The sequence below is a fragment of the Leptonychotes weddellii genome, chromosome 7, assembly GCF_054177405.1.
Source record: "Leptonychotes weddellii isolate Sample4059 chromosome 7, ASM5417740v2, whole genome shotgun sequence".
Taxonomy (NCBI): Eukaryota; Metazoa; Chordata; class Mammalia; order Carnivora; family Phocidae; genus Leptonychotes; species Leptonychotes weddellii.
The window spans coordinates 93,224,464-93,241,492 of NC_138375.1; the positions used below are offsets into that span (position 1 = coordinate 93,224,464).

Below are 17,029 nucleotides of genomic sequence, written 5' to 3' on the forward strand. Positions count from 1 at the left end.
ATACTTTTGTATATGTTTGACATTTTCCAAAATAAAAGTCTTCTAGAAACAGGGCTATTGGGGGGGGGGGCACCCAGGAGGCTCAGTGGGTTAAGCAGCAGACTCTTGGTTTGGGCTCAGGTCATGATCTCAAGGTCCTGGGTTGGGCCCCAGCAACTGGCTTCCCGCTAGAGGGGAGTCTACTTCTCTCCTTCTCCCTCTCCCTCCTCTTGTGCTTTCTCCCTCTCTCTAACTAAATCTTTTTTAAAAAATAGGGCAATTTTACGGTGTACAGACTAACTCCACACATTTATCAATTTGTAATAATTAACGGGATAGATGAAGAATATAAGTATTAACCAAATTAACCAATAGGCATCTTTCCACGTCTGTTTCTAGCAATGGCAAACGCACGACGGCTTTTACCCAGGTTCCAAGGTTGTCCTGGGCTATTATGAATGTGTGATAAAACTGCATTCCCTGCCATTCCCTTCACATCACACAACCCAAGCACAGAGCCATTAACCTAAAACTCCTAAACTACTGTCGACCATGACAGAGGCACTGGGATCAAACGGGAAATGAAGACACTTACGAGTCTGTCTTAAATTTGATCTCATTTCTACAAGTCCCTACCTGTTAGGTCAGTCGCTCCTGGTCTCAGAGTCTCAATCTCCTCTTCGTAAAATGAGAACAATGAAGCCTACGTTACAGGCTTGGTGCAGGAATGAAAGAAAATATGTAAAGAGCCAAACTGACTTCTGCAGTTAACCCTCAATCTGTTTTGTCCCCTTCCTCCTCTTCCCGCTTCTGCAAGGGATGAATAAAAGTTAACGTTCTTTGTTGAAAAATGAGATACAGTAGCATTTATTGTTTTTGTCGTTACCAAAAAATGGAGGCTGGCCAGGCCCCAGTACTGTGGGTACACAGTGGGTAAAATCCACAGACGCAGGACCTGCTGTGTAGACTCGACCGTACTTCTGTGGCCGAATGACCCCAGATAGCAGATTAATCTCCCAACCTGCGGGCCGGGGACCCTTGGCGGGGGCAGCCCCGCCTACCTGGCAGCGCACGCGCAGTCGCTCGCCCGGCTCGCGGGAGGCCCCGGTCCGGCCTCGGTGGGCGGGGCCATGAAGGAGGGGAGGCGTTGCCCCGCAGAGGGCCCGCACGGGCTCAGCCTTTAAGGGCCACCAGTGGGGACGGCCGCTGAGCGTGCTAGGAGGCCGTTGCTTTCCCCAGGGGCTCTCTTCCAGGCTCGGTCCGGTGTCGGCATGGCCCGTGAGTGTGCGGACGGGTGGGGAACGCGGCGGGGAGCGTCCGCTGAGGGAGGCTAGCTCCGAAGCGCAGCTGGACCGGAGGCGGGGGCTGGCTGGTGTATCTCAGTCCGCAAAGGGAGAGGGAGGGTTAGCTTCGGGTCCGCCTGAGAAATCGGGCTAGTACCTGCCGGTCAGGTGCGAGTTTACACGGTAAAGAACACCTCTCCGGAGATGAGGTGTGTGAGGACGGCGGTCCCGGGAGGCGTCCTGTTCTGAAAGGGGTTTCTAGCTGGTACTTAAGGTCCTAAGGCCTGATGAGGACTGGAAGCTCCGACTGAGTCTCCTATCCTAGTTCTTTTGTTTGGCCCTTACAGGTAATGTTTCTCGAATAGACGCATTTGTTCGCCTAACAGTCGAATTGTGATGGGCCAACTTGTGGAGCTGTGTTCCCTGTGTATCTATCCTTTCCATTCACGCTTTTCAAAAGCTAGACCTTAATTTGGAATACTGACCCGTATAGACTGAGGAGTGGAATGCCTGTTGTAAGAGACCTGGTATTTACAGCCAGTGAACACATTCATTGGTATCATAATATTTTTTTTTAAAGATTTATTTATTTATTTGAGAGAGCGAGAATGAGAGAGAGAGAGAGAGTAGATGAGAGGGGGGAGGGTTAGAGGGAGAAGCAGGCTCCTTGCCGAGCAGGGAGCCCGATGCGGGACTCGATCCAGGGACTCCAGGATCGTGACCTGAGCCGAAGGCAGTCGCTCAACCAACTGAGCCACCCAGGCGCCCCGGTATCATAATATTCTTAAGTGTTTACCTCTAAGCTTCCTCCTCGTCAGATACGGGAACAGCGTTCAGTGTAATTACTCTGCTGGAGTATCTGTTAAAAAGCTAACTTCAGATGCATTTAAATAAGAGCGTTTTTACGGAATTCGTAATTACTTTTGAGATGGGGAAAGAGCATGACTTTGACTTTGTAGGAGGAAATCAGCGAGAACTTGCCCGCCAGAAAAACATGAAGAAATCCCAGGAAATTAGCAAGGGAAAAAGAAAAGAGGATAGGTTGACCACCTCTCAGAGAAAGCAGAGGTAAGTGATACTAATGGAATTTTCAAGTCAAATTTTCAAGTTTTTGTTTTGGAGAATGGAGAGAATGTTTTAAATGTTTTAAATCCTTGGTAGAACTTAGACTGCATATAGGGGTAACAGTTGAGCATTTGTTGCGTGCACACTAAAACTATATAAGGTAGTAATTATCCCAATACATGAATGAAAAATTTCCAGCTCTCAAGCCATAGTCTTGAAGAGACACTCAGGCTTCACTCACCACAACCATAAAAATTTCATTTAGCAAAATATTTGAATGCCTTCCACATGGCAGGCACTGTTAGGTAATAGAGATACAGCATTTTCAAGGCAGACATCCTACCCAAACTAGTCAAGATAACAGGTGACTCAATTACAGGGATTAAGGTTCTGAAGGAGACACAAAAAAGTGTATGTAGCTATATTGACTTCTGAAGATCCTTTGTGTTGGAGAAAATGCAGGTGCACAGTCTTGATGTATGATTATATGTGAAAAATAATACAGAAATGCTACAGAAATATTTGGAGAGTGCAGCTTAAATTTTTTAAAAAGCATTCATATTTATAACAAGCTTAATTTTCTAAAAACAAATTTTGTATATGTACACTTTGGAGGTCAGGTGGAGAATTGACTACACATGCTTCGGCGGGGCTTCTCTGCGATTCTCAAGCCTGCACATTAGAACCACCTGGGAAACCCTAAAGGCTACTCAAGCCTGTACCTTAAATCCAGTCTTGATTTAATTGGTCTGGGGCTGGGCATAACCAGTGCTCTAGGTAAATTTTATTGTGCCCAAGTTAAACCTGCCTTTAAAAAGGTCCCCAGGTGATTCCAATGTGCCACTAGAGTTAATAATCATTTGGGGGGCACCTGGCTAGCTCAACAGTGAAGAATGTGACTCTTGAATCATGACTTCAAGGCCCACATTGGGTTAATTATCACTTCATGCTTTCTTTCTATGATTTTAAAGTGATAAGGTTTTCCCTAAAGTTCTGTTTACCCACATTGGAGTAAAAGTGAACATGGTACAAATCAGTGACCCTGAAGTTTTTAGTGGGAAACCCTAGTCTAGCTTGGCTCAGTAATAGTCCCTGTTAAATGAATATCCACTTGTTAGAAAGCTCTGTGCTTACTCCATACGTATTATCTCTCTTCATTACCCTGAAAAGTGGTATTAGCCTCAATGTATAGAATAGGAAACTGAGGCTCTGAACTTCAGTAACATTACTAAGGGTACAGCGAGCACAACAGAGCTCAGCTTCAAACAGAAAAGTAACTATCAGTATTCTTTTCCATGATACTTCATTTCTTGTAGCTGTCTTGTTTTTCCTTCATCCTCATTCCTCATCTTTGCTATTGGCTTTACGGAAATGTCTACTGTCATGGACAGAGCTACTCACCCTGAAGTAAAATCTCACAGTAAATCTATGTGATAACAGGAAAGAGCCTGAACTTTGAAATTAGACAAACTTGGGTTTTATGTGATTTAAGGCAAATTATTTAGCTCTAAACTTTTGAATCATGGGGATAATAACAGTTTCTATGGGACTTAATCCAGAGTCAGCAAATTGGCACATAGTAGGTATTGATTACAAAGCCATTTAATGTATTTTTTTTTTTTTTTTAAATAAGGATTTCCTGGACCATCTAGCCCAGGTAGTCTGGTTATAGTTGAGTTAATATGATATATGGAGGTTCAACCGAAGACACAAAGGGTTAAGGAAGTGCCTGAATATCCTGCTGTTTTTTAGTGTAATCCATTTTTAATCACTAGCTATCGCACTTTCAGGCTTGTAAGAAACTTAATTGCTTCATAACATCTATGTCCTAATGCTAGGTACCATTTTGGATATCTAGAAGACTTTCAGAGAAAAATAGAATATATTAACTTTGTTGACAACCAAGAGTAATTGCCATTATTTCTGTATATAGCTGCCTAATATCGGATAGATATATTCATAGCTATTCCACAAAACAACCCTAGTAACTACTTTCCTGATTTCGAAAGGTCATTATTTGCCCAATAACAATAGAGATGGTTTTCAAAATAAGATGTGACTTCAAAGCCCTTCCATACTTTGTTTTCCCATTCTGTTGCCATGAAAACAGAAAGAAGTGAATCTTTATATCTTTTAGATTGTTTCCTAATATGCTTCATGGGTTATGTATACAAAACAAGTAAGAACATAAAATCAGTTTTTCTGTAACAACTTACAGCCTTTTCCCCCATTATAGGGACTCTGAGATAATGCAACAAAAGCAGAAGGCAGCTAATGAGAAGAAGTCTATGCAGACGAGAGAAAAATGATGACTATTTGGAAAAACCTGGGTGTTATTGCCAACTAGGTGTATCATAAGCTCTAAGGTCAAAAATTTTGTGGAGCAAACAGTCATATGTTATACCCTTATAAAACTATTTTAAACTTTACCTTTCAGCCTGACTTAGTGTAATGTTTCAGAACCATTCTTCAAAGAATAAAACCATAACCATTCATGTGATATATTGGTGAACGTTATTTTTTTTATCAGCGGTGAGCATTTATATAATTTGCTAGAGAGGTAACGTGATGAGATAATAGAATCTCCTATAAATCTAGAATCTTTGTCATAAACTTTGTTAAAGTAGATCTTATTTAAAGTCAACTTGATTGTATAAAAGAATTTATGGTACATTTATCTAATGTTGCTTTGTAATTAACTGGTTTGCTTGAAGAATTTACAAGAGATAGTACAGACCCACCTGGAATAGCAACTAAATGAATACAAACTAAATGAAGAGTAACTTACTAAGAAAATTCTCGGAGTTTTGCTTACAGCTTTAAAATTGTTTGGAGTAAGTGCCTTTCTTTTAATAGACTATATTCTTTAGAACAGATTTAGGTTCACAATAAAATTGATTTTTCATCTATCCCCTGCTTCTGTTTATACATAGCCTCCATTATGAATATGCCCCACCGGAGTGGTAAGTCTCTTGTAACTGTTGAACCTATATTAACACATCATGATCACCCAAAGTACACAGTTTACTAGTACAAAGTACAAAAGATTCACTCTTCATGTTGTAAGAGTATCATTTTTTAAGTCTATTCTGAGACTGAAAAACTTGTGACTTAATAGTGATAAATATGGAAATATATTAACCTAGAGAAGGGTTTAAGACTACACTGTTCTGAAGCAAATAGGCATGATGACTGCAAAGAGTCTACCACTGTCGACAGATCTTTAAGACTTGGCCTCCTATTTTAACAAAGGTTCTGGTAATCTTGACATAGGTCACTTAGCAATGGTACCACCTATTAATGGGGTGGAATCCTCAGTGTCTAATACTGAAAGAGGCAAATGGGAAGTTTTTATCTTCACATTACTACAGCTTTTCAGGTAAAGTAAAACTTTGTTCTATTTTTTGGGTTAACTTAAGTCTCCAAACTTTATATGATGGTAGTTATAAAGGCAAAAGGATTGCAACAGCTTAAGTCCCTTTCTAATAAAAGGGATGATGAAGTCTGATTGTACTGCGAAGATTCTTTATGGGTCTGATTTCCGTAGTCCTATCTCCAGAATTTCTACACAGTGATAAGTCATGAGTACAAAGAACTTGTTATGCTTCCAGCTGTATACTTTGGCTTTTTGTTGGGTTTTTTGTTTTTGTTTTTGTTTTTTTTGTAACAATTTCCATGTTTAAAATGCCGTATGTAGTGGAATAACTTTAACTTTTTAAAAGTTAATCCTTATAAATCTGGGGAAAACTGCAGTTTCCAAAAGAACATGGATATTAGGATAAGGAAGATCTCTATGTTGTAATTAATCATTAAGACTTAAATCCAAAACTGCATCTTAAAAAAAAAAATATGGCACTTGAATGAATTCATTGTTAACATAAAGGGTTTAGTTTTTAACTAAAACATGACCACACATTTCCTCAAGGCAGACAAAAAAGTTATCGGAGAGGAAGAAAATTAACTATAATTGCTATAATATATTGACACTTTAGTTTCTTTTCTTGTAGTATATTTAAGCAAAGTAACTAAAATAGCTAAACTTCTAAACATCGTAACTGGTTAAGATATTTCTGTTAATATCTCAACCACAAGGTATTAAGGGAAAAATACAGGTGAATAATTGCATCCAGTCAGTAAAGTTAATTTATGCACTAACTTTAGATCATTCTTTTGGTATGTTGCTAAAGCAAGATAAAATTACTTAAATGAAGTAGTGCCAATTTTAAAATGTAATTTAGAAAATACTGAACTCCATAGAACACCCTCAGAGGCATTAAAATTGCTATCTTGCATTATCCTTAACACAGTAGTGGATTGTCATTAGCAATCTTCATGAGTCCTGCTGAGATATATGAGGGAGCAGCTGCTACCCAAGGTGAGAACAGTGAGGTCAGATTCATCAGTTACTTGATTCCTTTTGAGTACCTTTCCTATAAGTTGCTTGTGTAAGAAATTGTTACCCACTCAACACACTATAGCTCGTTTTTAAAAAATAGGACTCACAGGAAATGCTGATGACATTATTTTTCTAACTTTTTAAGAATATATTTTGCTCTTTTTCTGCATGTTTTTATAAATGGGACGAAGTTACTCACTTGAGGAGAGTGAGAATCTATTTTCAAGTTGTGCCTTGTAAAGAGTTTTTCTGTTCAAGGCAGGGGTCATACTAATACTGTTAGCTTTGAGTCTAAAAGCTGTTTGAAAACTATTGAACTTTAGGGGCGCCTGGGTGGCTCAGTCGTTGAGCGTCTGCCTTCGGCTCAGGTGATGATCCCAGGGTCCTGGGATCGAGCCCCGCATCGGGCTCCCTGCTCGGTGGGAGGCCTGCTTCTCCCTCTCCTACTCCCCCTGCTTGTGTTCCCTCTCTCGCTGTGTCTCTCTCTGTCAAATAAATAATTAAAATCTTAAAAAAAAAAAAAAAAAAAAACTATTGAACTTTAAAAAGCCTATCCCCTCACAGTATATATGTCTATCAAATTATATTGTACACATTAAATATAAACAATTTTATTAGTGAATCATAACCTCATTGAAGCAGTAGGAGGGAAAATACTCCTAAAGTGAAAACCTAATATAAAATTCACTTTGGCAGTCAGAATTCGAGATTTGTTCATTTTATCATCTGTGTCAGCAGTGACTTAAACTAAGCAGGGAGTGTGTGAACTTCTTTAGGTAAGTTCCTAATTGCCTTATGTAATGACCTAAAGTAAAAATTGAATTGAAAAACTGAATTAACTTTATGAAATTGTCAACCATAGTTTTCCATTAGAACAAAACAGTAAGAGCATTTATTAAACTGCCTCCTGCAACTTAATCTGCTAAAGTACTTGCTATTTAGTAATCCCATATTGGAATATATTGTCTTTCCATATGGCCAAGTCATGAAAATGTCAATGGGAAAAGAGGAATGACTCTAAGTTGCTGAAATGCACTTTCCCATAAACTGCACCAAGATTTTAAACTTCATATAGACTTTTCCTTACAACTTTCCTTCTTAAAAACCTTTCACATACCACTAAATCCACTAATACACATGAGAAGTTTAAAAGTAGCCTGCTATTAGATGATTTGTCCAGGAAAATTGAGATTTTAAATTTTGATTTTGATTATAACAACTTTTTTTTTTTAAAGATTTTATTTGTCAGAGGACAAGCAGGGGGAGCAGCAGGGGAAGCAACAGGCAGAAGGAGAAGCAGGCTCCCTGCCAAGCAGGGAGCCCGATGTAGGGCTCAATCCCAGGACCCTGAGATCATGACCTGAGCTGAAGGCAGACGCTTAACTGACTGAGCCACCCAGGCGTCCCTCTAACATAACTTTTATAGAAATATTTTTCATGCCACATACTATTCATGCTGCTCTATCAGTTGGACGTGACTTTGCTTACTGGTGTATCCATTCAGGAACATTTCCTTGAGTATTACTGAATGGAGCTTTTTTTACACAAATTTTTAGTTTGTAAGAAATTGCCCACCAACCTGGCTGTAATCAAGACAAAATCCTATTAAATACTTTCCTTTTATAAACATATATTGCATAACAAAGCCTTTTGTGAGGGCTTTGGATTTTGGGGGGAGAGAGGAGTTATTGGTCAAAGGGTCATTTGGCCTTGTACACTCAAGATGACTGTTAAGGTGGCTCATGAATAGACATTTAATATAGTGATATATTTTAATGTATGCTTAAAGAAATAGAAGCACATCAAACCTGTGCTTTGATGGTATATTGAAATTTCTAGTTGCAAACCAAATGATTAATTATAAATGAAAATTATAAATAATTATAAATCAAACAGCTATTTGAGTGGATGAGAAACTCCAGAATCCAAGGAAAAGTTGAAGACTCAGGGCTTTGGAAAGGTCAAGAGTTGGACAGCCCCAGGTACTATGAAAATTTTTTATTCCACAATGCTGCTGTCAGGGTGAAGTTTTGACAACTATTTTCAGTCTTTATGTCATTCAGAGTTCCTCCAAATGAACTTGTTTGGGTTACATGCCTACCCTTCAGCAAGGGGAGGGCGGACGCCTAAGAGGATATAACCAAGAGTGTATCCCATGAGGAATAGGTGGTCCTCCTAACAAATCTGGGGTCCTGTTGTCAGAAGCGGGGAATGGATGCTGGGCAGACTCATTGCAAGGCTAAGATTAAATTTAAAAAATGAAGATACATGGTATGCATATCATGAAGGTGGTAAGTAAATGTCTGAAGCGTGAAATGAAGCTCATGCCATTCTTACCTCTACCAGCTTTCAAACCTCCAAAATTCAGTGCCTGCTTATTATTTTAAAAATTGGGAAAATGCAACAAAAGGGCTGAACTTTAGCCATAAATTAGTTACTCAGAAAACTAAACAATACCCTTACTGTATAATCTAGTCATTGTGCTCCTGGGTGTTTATCGCGATGAAATGATAGTAAAGAGTATACACCTTAAGTGTACATTTTTACTGAGTTTTACTAGACAATACCCAGATCAAGATCCATAGACATTTCTAGCACCCTAGCAGGCTCCCTTGTGACTATCACTGTAGATTAGTTTTGCATGTTTTTGAATTTCACATAAGTGAAATCATCCAGTATGCACTTGGGTCAGTCTGTCTGCATTTGGTCAACATGACTTGTGTGAGAATGCTTTGTCTTGTGTGTGTCAGTAGCTCTCTTTTTCATTGCTGTGTAGTAGTCTGTTATAAAAATATACCATGATTTAGTTATCCACTCTACTTTTAATGACGTTTGGATTGCTCTTAGTTTGGAGCTTTTAAAAATAATTCTGCCATAAGTATTTTATATATATCTTCTGGGGTCATAAATATGTATTTCTATTTAATATATACTTAGGAGTGGGTCATAGAGTATATAAAATTGTCTAGTTTTACTTAATGCTCATTTAAGCACTTATAACTAAGGGATGTGGGGAATTTCCTTGGTTTGCTGTAACAAATTACCACAAACTTGGTGCCTTACAAGAACAGAAATTTATTCTGTCACACTGCTATATGCCAGAAGTCTAAAAGCAAGTTGTCAGCAGGACCACATGCCCTCTGAAGATTCTAGATGATAATCTTTGCTTGCCTCTTCCAGTGGCTTCAGACATTACTTTGCTTGTGGCCCCGTAACTCCTGTCTTTGTCTTCACATAGCGTTCTTTTCTCAGGCTTCTTCCTGGTTTTTGTTGTTGTTTTTAAGTAGGCTCCATGCCCAATATGGGGCTTGAACTCATGACCCTGATGAGAGTCACACGCTCTATTGACTGAGCCAGGCAGGTGCCCCTTCTTCCTGTTTCTTAAAAGGATATTTGTCATTGGGTTTAGGACACACTCTAATCTAGGATGATCTCCTCTTAAGAGGAGCAGCACCACCTTTTTCCCAAATAAGGTCATATTCACAGTTACTTGGTGGAGGTATCATTTTTGGGACCACCATTCACCCACTACAAAATGGGAAACAAAAACGGGGAAACTTAGCTATAACTTAATTTTCTTTTTTAAGCCATGCCTACAGGTCAGTCCATACAGATCTAACCATAGTATGGATGTATAGTAATTTATCCAGTGATTTCCTTACTCATGGACATTGAAGTTGTTTGTAAGCATTTGCCACTACAAACAATTCTGTAATGCAGTCATACCTATGTAATGTTCTTTTATTTCTGTAAGAATGCATTCTTTTTTTTTTTTTTTTTTTTAAGATTTTATTTATTTATTTGAGAGAGAGAATGAGAGAGAGAGCACATGAGAAGGGGGAGGGTCAGAGGGAGAAGCAGACTCCCCGCCGAGCAGGGAGCCCGATGCGGGACTCGATCCAGGGACTCCAGGATCATGACCTGAGCCGAAGGCAGTCGCTTTAACCAACTGAGCCACCCAGGCGCCCCTGTAAGAATGCATTCTTAAAGGTAGGATTCTTAGGACAATGGTAGAGTACATGCATTTGCAAATTTAAAGTATTTCCAGCAAGAAAATAGCTCTCCATACCCCCATGCCCTTGATAACATCAAATATTAATCTCTATTAATTTTGTCAACCTGAGTGAAAAATGGTATCTTAGTTTTAATAAGTAGTTCCTTGACTGAAGGGGTTGAGCATTTTTTCCATGTTTATTGGACATTAGGATTTTCTCTTCGATCTACTCATGTTTTCTCTCTGCTTTATGCTTTTTATTTCATTTAGCCTTCACATGTAGGCACTACTATTATGCCCATCTGTATAGTTAAAGAAATTCAGGTTTTAATTAAGGAATTTCCCCCAAGCTTACCCATCTAGTAAGTGGCATGTTAGGGATATTAAACCAGCCAGACTGAGTACAGGATTAAGGCTTATTTTCATATTTATTGGCCACATTTTTTTTTCCCCCCAGGAATATTTTGTTTTGGCTTTTTTTTTTTTTTTTGGCAGTTTTTACTTTGGACAAAGCTTTTTAAAAATATATAAACATGGGCGCCTGGGTGGCTCAGTTGGTTAAGCGACTGCCTTCAGCTCAGGTCATGATCCTGGAGTCCCGGGATCGAGTCCCGCATCGGGCTCCCTGCTCGGCAGGGAGTCTGCTTTGCCCTCCGACCCTATCCCCTCTCATGTGTTCTCTCTCATTCTCTCTCTCTCAAATAAATAAATAAAATCTTTAAAAATATATATATATATATAAACACATATAATGTAATTATATAAATTATACTAAATATATAAAGGAAAGTAACCTTTTTTTACATGTAAAAAATATTTTCCAAACTATTGTCTGTCTTTTCATTGTATTTTTCTTTTGCCAGAATTTTTAACTACATGATCATATGTCTAGTTACTTTATAAGTAAGGATGCGACTGACAGCAGAGTTATCCTGTCTGACATGTTAAAATTTTTTAATGTGAACTTGAATACCTTTGTTTGGGCAGGGACTGGGCATAGTGAGTGGGATGCGGTGGAGGGATAGTCTTCACCTAACTGATTACAGTACCCATGACCCCTATTGCTTACTCCTCCTTAACTTACTTACATTACGCACCTGACTCCCAAAAGGTATTTGAGTTTTCAGTGCTTGCATGGTTTTGTGTTTCTATCTTAAGATCTTCCCCAACCCAAGTTTATAAAAATCACCTAGAATGTACTTTGGTGTATGATGTGAGTGTGAGGACTCCAAACCTCAGATCCTGAATGGTTAATTATATCTGTTGTTTATGAATTATACTACATTTGTCCATTACATCATTCAAATATTCTTCCAAAACATCATTTTTAATTTTTAACTTCCTGCAGCTGTAACAGTTCTGTGAGCATTCTTGTACTAAAATCACCGATACTATCTCTGATCTCCTGCCCCTAGACCCTGATAACATAAGGGTAATGAACTAATTGGGTTTGGCCTTGTCATTTGTTTATTCACTATTCCACTTGAAATTCAAATTGGAAACCTCATCACCAATGATTTGAATCCTTTATTTGCTCGTGGGCAAGTTCCAAGAGTCACTGAAGGTATTTTGGTATGGAAATTCTATATGCACGAAGATTAGTTCCAGTTCATGAAGTTAAATTTGATGTTTTCGTAAGTGCCTTCAAATCAGGTGAAATGGTTTTTCTTTGGACGTTCACTGCATTGTGCTTTGAGTGCTTTGTCTATCATATGAAATAACTATAAAATACAGTAACTCAAATGTAGAGGTCACCATCAGGAATAAGAGAACTTCATATTTTCTTTGAGGACAAAAATTCCATGGTTCATTTTTGTTGATGAACCTGGTCCTGATAAGTAGAAATACTTTTTCAACAAAGAATCTGCCATTCTAAATTTAAGATACTATTCCTCCTTGAAAACCTTATGCTAAGGGAAAAAGTCCAGACACAAAAGGCCACACATTCCATTTATATAAAATATCCAAAATAAGTAAATCCATACAGAGAGAAAGTGATGAGTAGTTGTGAGGGGCTGAAAGGAGGGAAGAATAGGGAGTGATGGCTAATGGGTACGAGGTCTCCTTTTGGGGTGAAGTGATCTAGAATTAGTGGTGGTGGCTGCATAACCTTTCAAATACACTAAAAACTAAGTTGTTTGCTTTAAAATGGTGAAATTTGGGCACCTGGGTGGCTCAGTTGGTTAAGCGACTGCCTTCGGCTCAGGTCATGATCCTGGAGTCCCTGGATCGAGTCCCGCATCGGGCTCCCTGCTCAGCAGGGAGTCTGCTTCTCCCTCTAACCCTCCCCCCTCTCATGTGCTCTCTCTCATTCTCTCTCTCTCAAATAAAAATCTTAAAAAAAAATAATAAAATAATAAAATGGTGAAATTTATGGTATGTAAATTACACTTCAAAAAATAAAAACCTCGGGCGCCTGGGTGGCTCAGTTGGTTAAACAACTGCCTTCGGCTCAGGTCATGATCCTGGAGTCCCGGGATCAAGTCCCGCATCGGGCTCCCTGCTCAGCGAGGAGCCTGCTTCTCCCTCTGACCCTCCCCCCTCTCATGTACTCTCTCTCATTCTCGCTCTCTCAAATAAATCTTTAAAAAAAAAAAATAAAAACCTCATTCCAAATTGTTCAAATTTCTTCATCAAATGCCATTGTGAAGGGGTTCCTGGCTGTCCCCATAGGATCATGCAACTCTTGATTTCCAGGTGGTGAGCTTGAGCCCCATATTGGGTGAAGAGATTACTGAAAAAAAAAAATGCTATTGTGAGAATTTTTATGATTGAGAAAAATCTCAGTGGTTTTTAAAAAACACATCTATTTCTGATATCTATAAAAGCCAAAGGCAAGCCCTCAAACTTCCTTGGGTAGATTTTTTTTTAAGAAAATTACGTGTACATGGAATCCATCTGGCAATCCTAAATACTTAATAAAGAATCTGGAAAAGTAAATGATAAACTCCTACTAAGATCTAAAATCCTGCTTGATCCATGTAAAGACCAAGAAAAATGCACCTCTTTAAACAGACAATATTTGATCCCATTTTTCTTGTCTATCCCTTTCACTTTATCCATCACCATACTCTTCCCACTCCCTGTTGTCAGTTTATTCTCTATGAATCTGTTTGTTTTGTTCAACTGTTTTTTAGTTTTCACATGTAAGTGAAGTCATATGTTATTTCTCTGACTTATTTCACATAGCATGGTACTCTCTCGGTTTGTTCATGTTGTTGTAAATTGAAAGATTTCATTGTGCATATGTGTATAAACACATCTTTATCCACTCATCTGGTGTTTGCATCAATTTATATTCCCACCAATAGTGCACGAGGATTCCCTTTTTACATCCTTACTCTCACTTGTTATTTCTTGTCTTTCTGATAATAGCTATTCCAACACCTGTAATAGCTCATTGTAGTTTTGATTTGCATTTTCCTGATGATTAGTGATATTGAGCATCTTTCCATGTACCTGTTGACATCTGTATGTGTTCTTTGGAAAAATGCCTATGCAGGGCCTCTGCACATTTTTTAAGGGGATTGCTGGATTTTGGGGTTTTGGGTTTTTTTGTTTTGTTTTTAGAGTTTTACGAGTTCTTTATGGATTTTGGATGTTAACCCCTTATCAGTTAAATCATACGTGAGAATGTATTCACCCACTCAGTAGGTTGTCTTTTCCTTTTGTTGGTTTCCTTCATTCTGCAAAGAATGAAAGTTTGATGCAGTCCCATTGATTTATTTTGATTCCTTTTTTAAGTTTCAAAATGTACTAGAGAAGATTTGGGAAAATGGATATTAACCTAAATGTTAAGATTGAGAAGTGGCTAAAGGCATGAACTCTACTACCTGGAATCCAAGCAGCTGTATAAATGCTCTGTGCCTGTTTCCTTTTTTGTTGTTGTTGGGGGGGGGGGGGGCAGTGTGTGGCTATCAATAGCTCGTTACTTTTTAAATTTTTTGAAGTAATCTCTACCACCTAATGTGGGACTATAACTCACAAACCCCGAGATCAAGAGTTACATGCTCTACCTACTGAGCCAGCCAGGTGCCCCTCATTCCTTTTTGTTGCTGAGTGGTAGTATACGGTACACATGTGCCAAAGTAAATTTCCTTATCTTTAAAACGGTTATAAAAGTCCCGCACTTATCGGGTTGTGAAAATTAACATAAAACTTTGTAAAGCACTTTTTAAAATGGTAGCTATATTATTGGTTACCTCTAGACTTACTTTTGTACTTCTTACCCATATTTCCTAAATTATCTGCAATGGACAGTATTTTCTATGGAAATTTGCTTAAAACAAAAATACCCTGGTCGAATCACTCAACGAACCTACGAAAAAGTGAAATCAAAGAATTGAAAGAAGGCCGAAAAGAAACAGCAATGCGACCAATCACGGAGATCTCGACCGCTCCTAGAGAGCACGCGGAGTCCTCCAGGCCTCGTGGCCGCTCTCCAGGACACCGTACTCTTCCGCTCCCAGAGGTCCCGAACGGCGGAAGTCGTCACTTTCAGAGAGACGCAGCCCACGCCGTGCACCCGGCAGCAGGCTCGCCATGGCGATGGGAGGAGGTGGCGGCGTCCCGGAGCAGGAGGACTCGGTGTTGTTCCGGCGTGGCACCGGCCAGGTGAGGTCTTGGACGGCACCGCCTCCCGACGAGTGTCCCGAGCAGGCTCCCAGCGCCCCCCTCTCAGCCCCCGCGGCCGGGCGGGACCTGTCGGGTTCGCTGATTGCGGGGCCGTATTCCAGGTTTCTACATCTTCACCCATTTGGGAGCCTTAGCCACAAGCTCCTTCCTCTTGCGGCTTGGATTCCCTGATAGCTGAGAGAGAATTCCCTACCTCACCTCGATCGTACCTTGGTTTGTCCGTTCTCTCTGATTGGGGGGGTGTGCGGGGGGCAGACCGGGGTGAAGCAGGCAAACCAGTTAGGATTCTGTTGAAATGATCCAGTTTTAGACCAAGGTGTTAGCAATGGAAAGCAAAGTACTTGGATTCCAAGTGTAATTTGACTCATGAGGCAGTGGGTTTTGCACATGGATTCGATAATGGAGATTTGAGAGAGGAAGGTCAAAGATAATTCCAAGATTGCCCTGAATCATTGAAAAGATGAAATTGCTTTTTACTGAGGTGTGTTAAGGAAGACTGCAAGTGGAGAAGGTTTGTAAGGGGGAAGATCAACCTTGGGTAAAATCTGATTGGAATGAGTTTAGATCAGGAGAGAAGAAAATCAAAGGAAAATTTATAAAAGTTGTAAATAGAAGGTAGAGAAATTGGGCAATAGATGGAGGGGGAACTGAAATAGAATTCTCAGTTTCGTTTTTTGTTTGTAAGATGAGAGAAACCTGTTTCAACATTTTGTGGGCTGGTGGGAAAGATCCAGTAGGATGGAAAGCTTGGTGACACGAGACAGAAGACAAATATTGAAGCACTGTTCTAGAGTAGCTAAGAGAGGATGGATTTGGCCTTTGTTAGAAACATTGACAGTTCAGGGAGGGGGTGGGGGGACGGGTTAGCCTGGTGGTGGGTATTAAAGAGGGCACGTTCTGCATGGAGCACTGGGTGTTATACGCAAACAATGAATCATGGAACACTACATCAAAAACTAATGATGTAGTGTATGGTGATTAACATAACATAATAAAAAAAATTGGGGAGGAGATTTTACTTAGATCCTACCTAGAAAATTCCAGAAATATCCTTTTGGATCTTTATTCATTCATTTAGTTAGTCATTTAATTTTAATGAGCTGACTTGATGTGGCAGGCACTCCAGTAGGCGAGGGACACACAAAGCCACGTTGTCCTACCATCAAAGGGTTTACAGTAGAAGCAAGATGGAAGAGTGACGGAATATATTCAATGTGATGAAACTCAAAGCAGCTGCAAGAGCAGGGTCTCAGAACTCATCAGGGAGAGCATGAAAGCGGGTACGGGGGATGCTTGGTAATAAAGGCAGAAAGCTCTGTTTCACCAAAAAAAAAAAAAAAATTGACGGTTCATATGGTGATAATTTTGTGCATACAGACCTTTGTGGTTGGACAGATTTGTGAAAGCTCTCTTTTGATTGTGGCTGTTCTTAGTAAAAGAAGTAAAGTCGTCAGGTAGGGGTGAGGGGGGACAGATGTTGGAGCTTTGAGCAGAGAGAGTAGAAACTAGGGAGATTGGATGACTGTTGGACTAGGGAAATGTAGTGGAAGTGTTGCTAGGCAACATTAAAGGTCTACTTAAAATTTGTGGTCATGAGCATAAAGGAGACTAGGCAACATAATTGTATTTTTCTCCAGCAAAGTTCAGTTCAAGTGTGTGAGGGCAGGCACAGAGTGA

At 39.6% G+C, this 17,029-nt stretch overlaps 1 protein-coding gene and 1 non-coding gene across 3 annotated transcripts in view; both read left to right on the forward strand.

Moving 5' to 3' along the window:
- The first annotated feature begins 1,100 nt into the window (after positions 1-1,100).
- Positions 1,101-4,809, forward strand: LOC102741591 (uncharacterized). The gene is made up of 3 exons (XR_014147138.1): positions 1,101-1,257; positions 2,222-2,330; positions 4,564-4,809. It is a non-coding gene; the product is annotated as an uncharacterized LOC102741591 (transcript).
- A 10,361-nt stretch (positions 4,810-15,170) lies between these two features.
- Positions 15,171-17,029, forward strand: part of LOC102741088 (survival motor neuron protein) — a 37,946-nt gene continuing 36,087 nt past the window's right edge. Inside the window, exon 1 of one of the 2 annotated variants that reach the window (XM_031034063.2) lies at positions 15,171-15,331. In XM_031034063.2, the coding sequence (XP_030889923.1) occupies positions 15,260-15,331 (72 nt within the window). In that variant the 5' untranslated portion in view covers positions 15,171-15,259. The remainder of the gene's footprint in view (positions 15,332-17,029) is intronic. The other variant, XM_006738857.3, reaches the window with a different exon arrangement.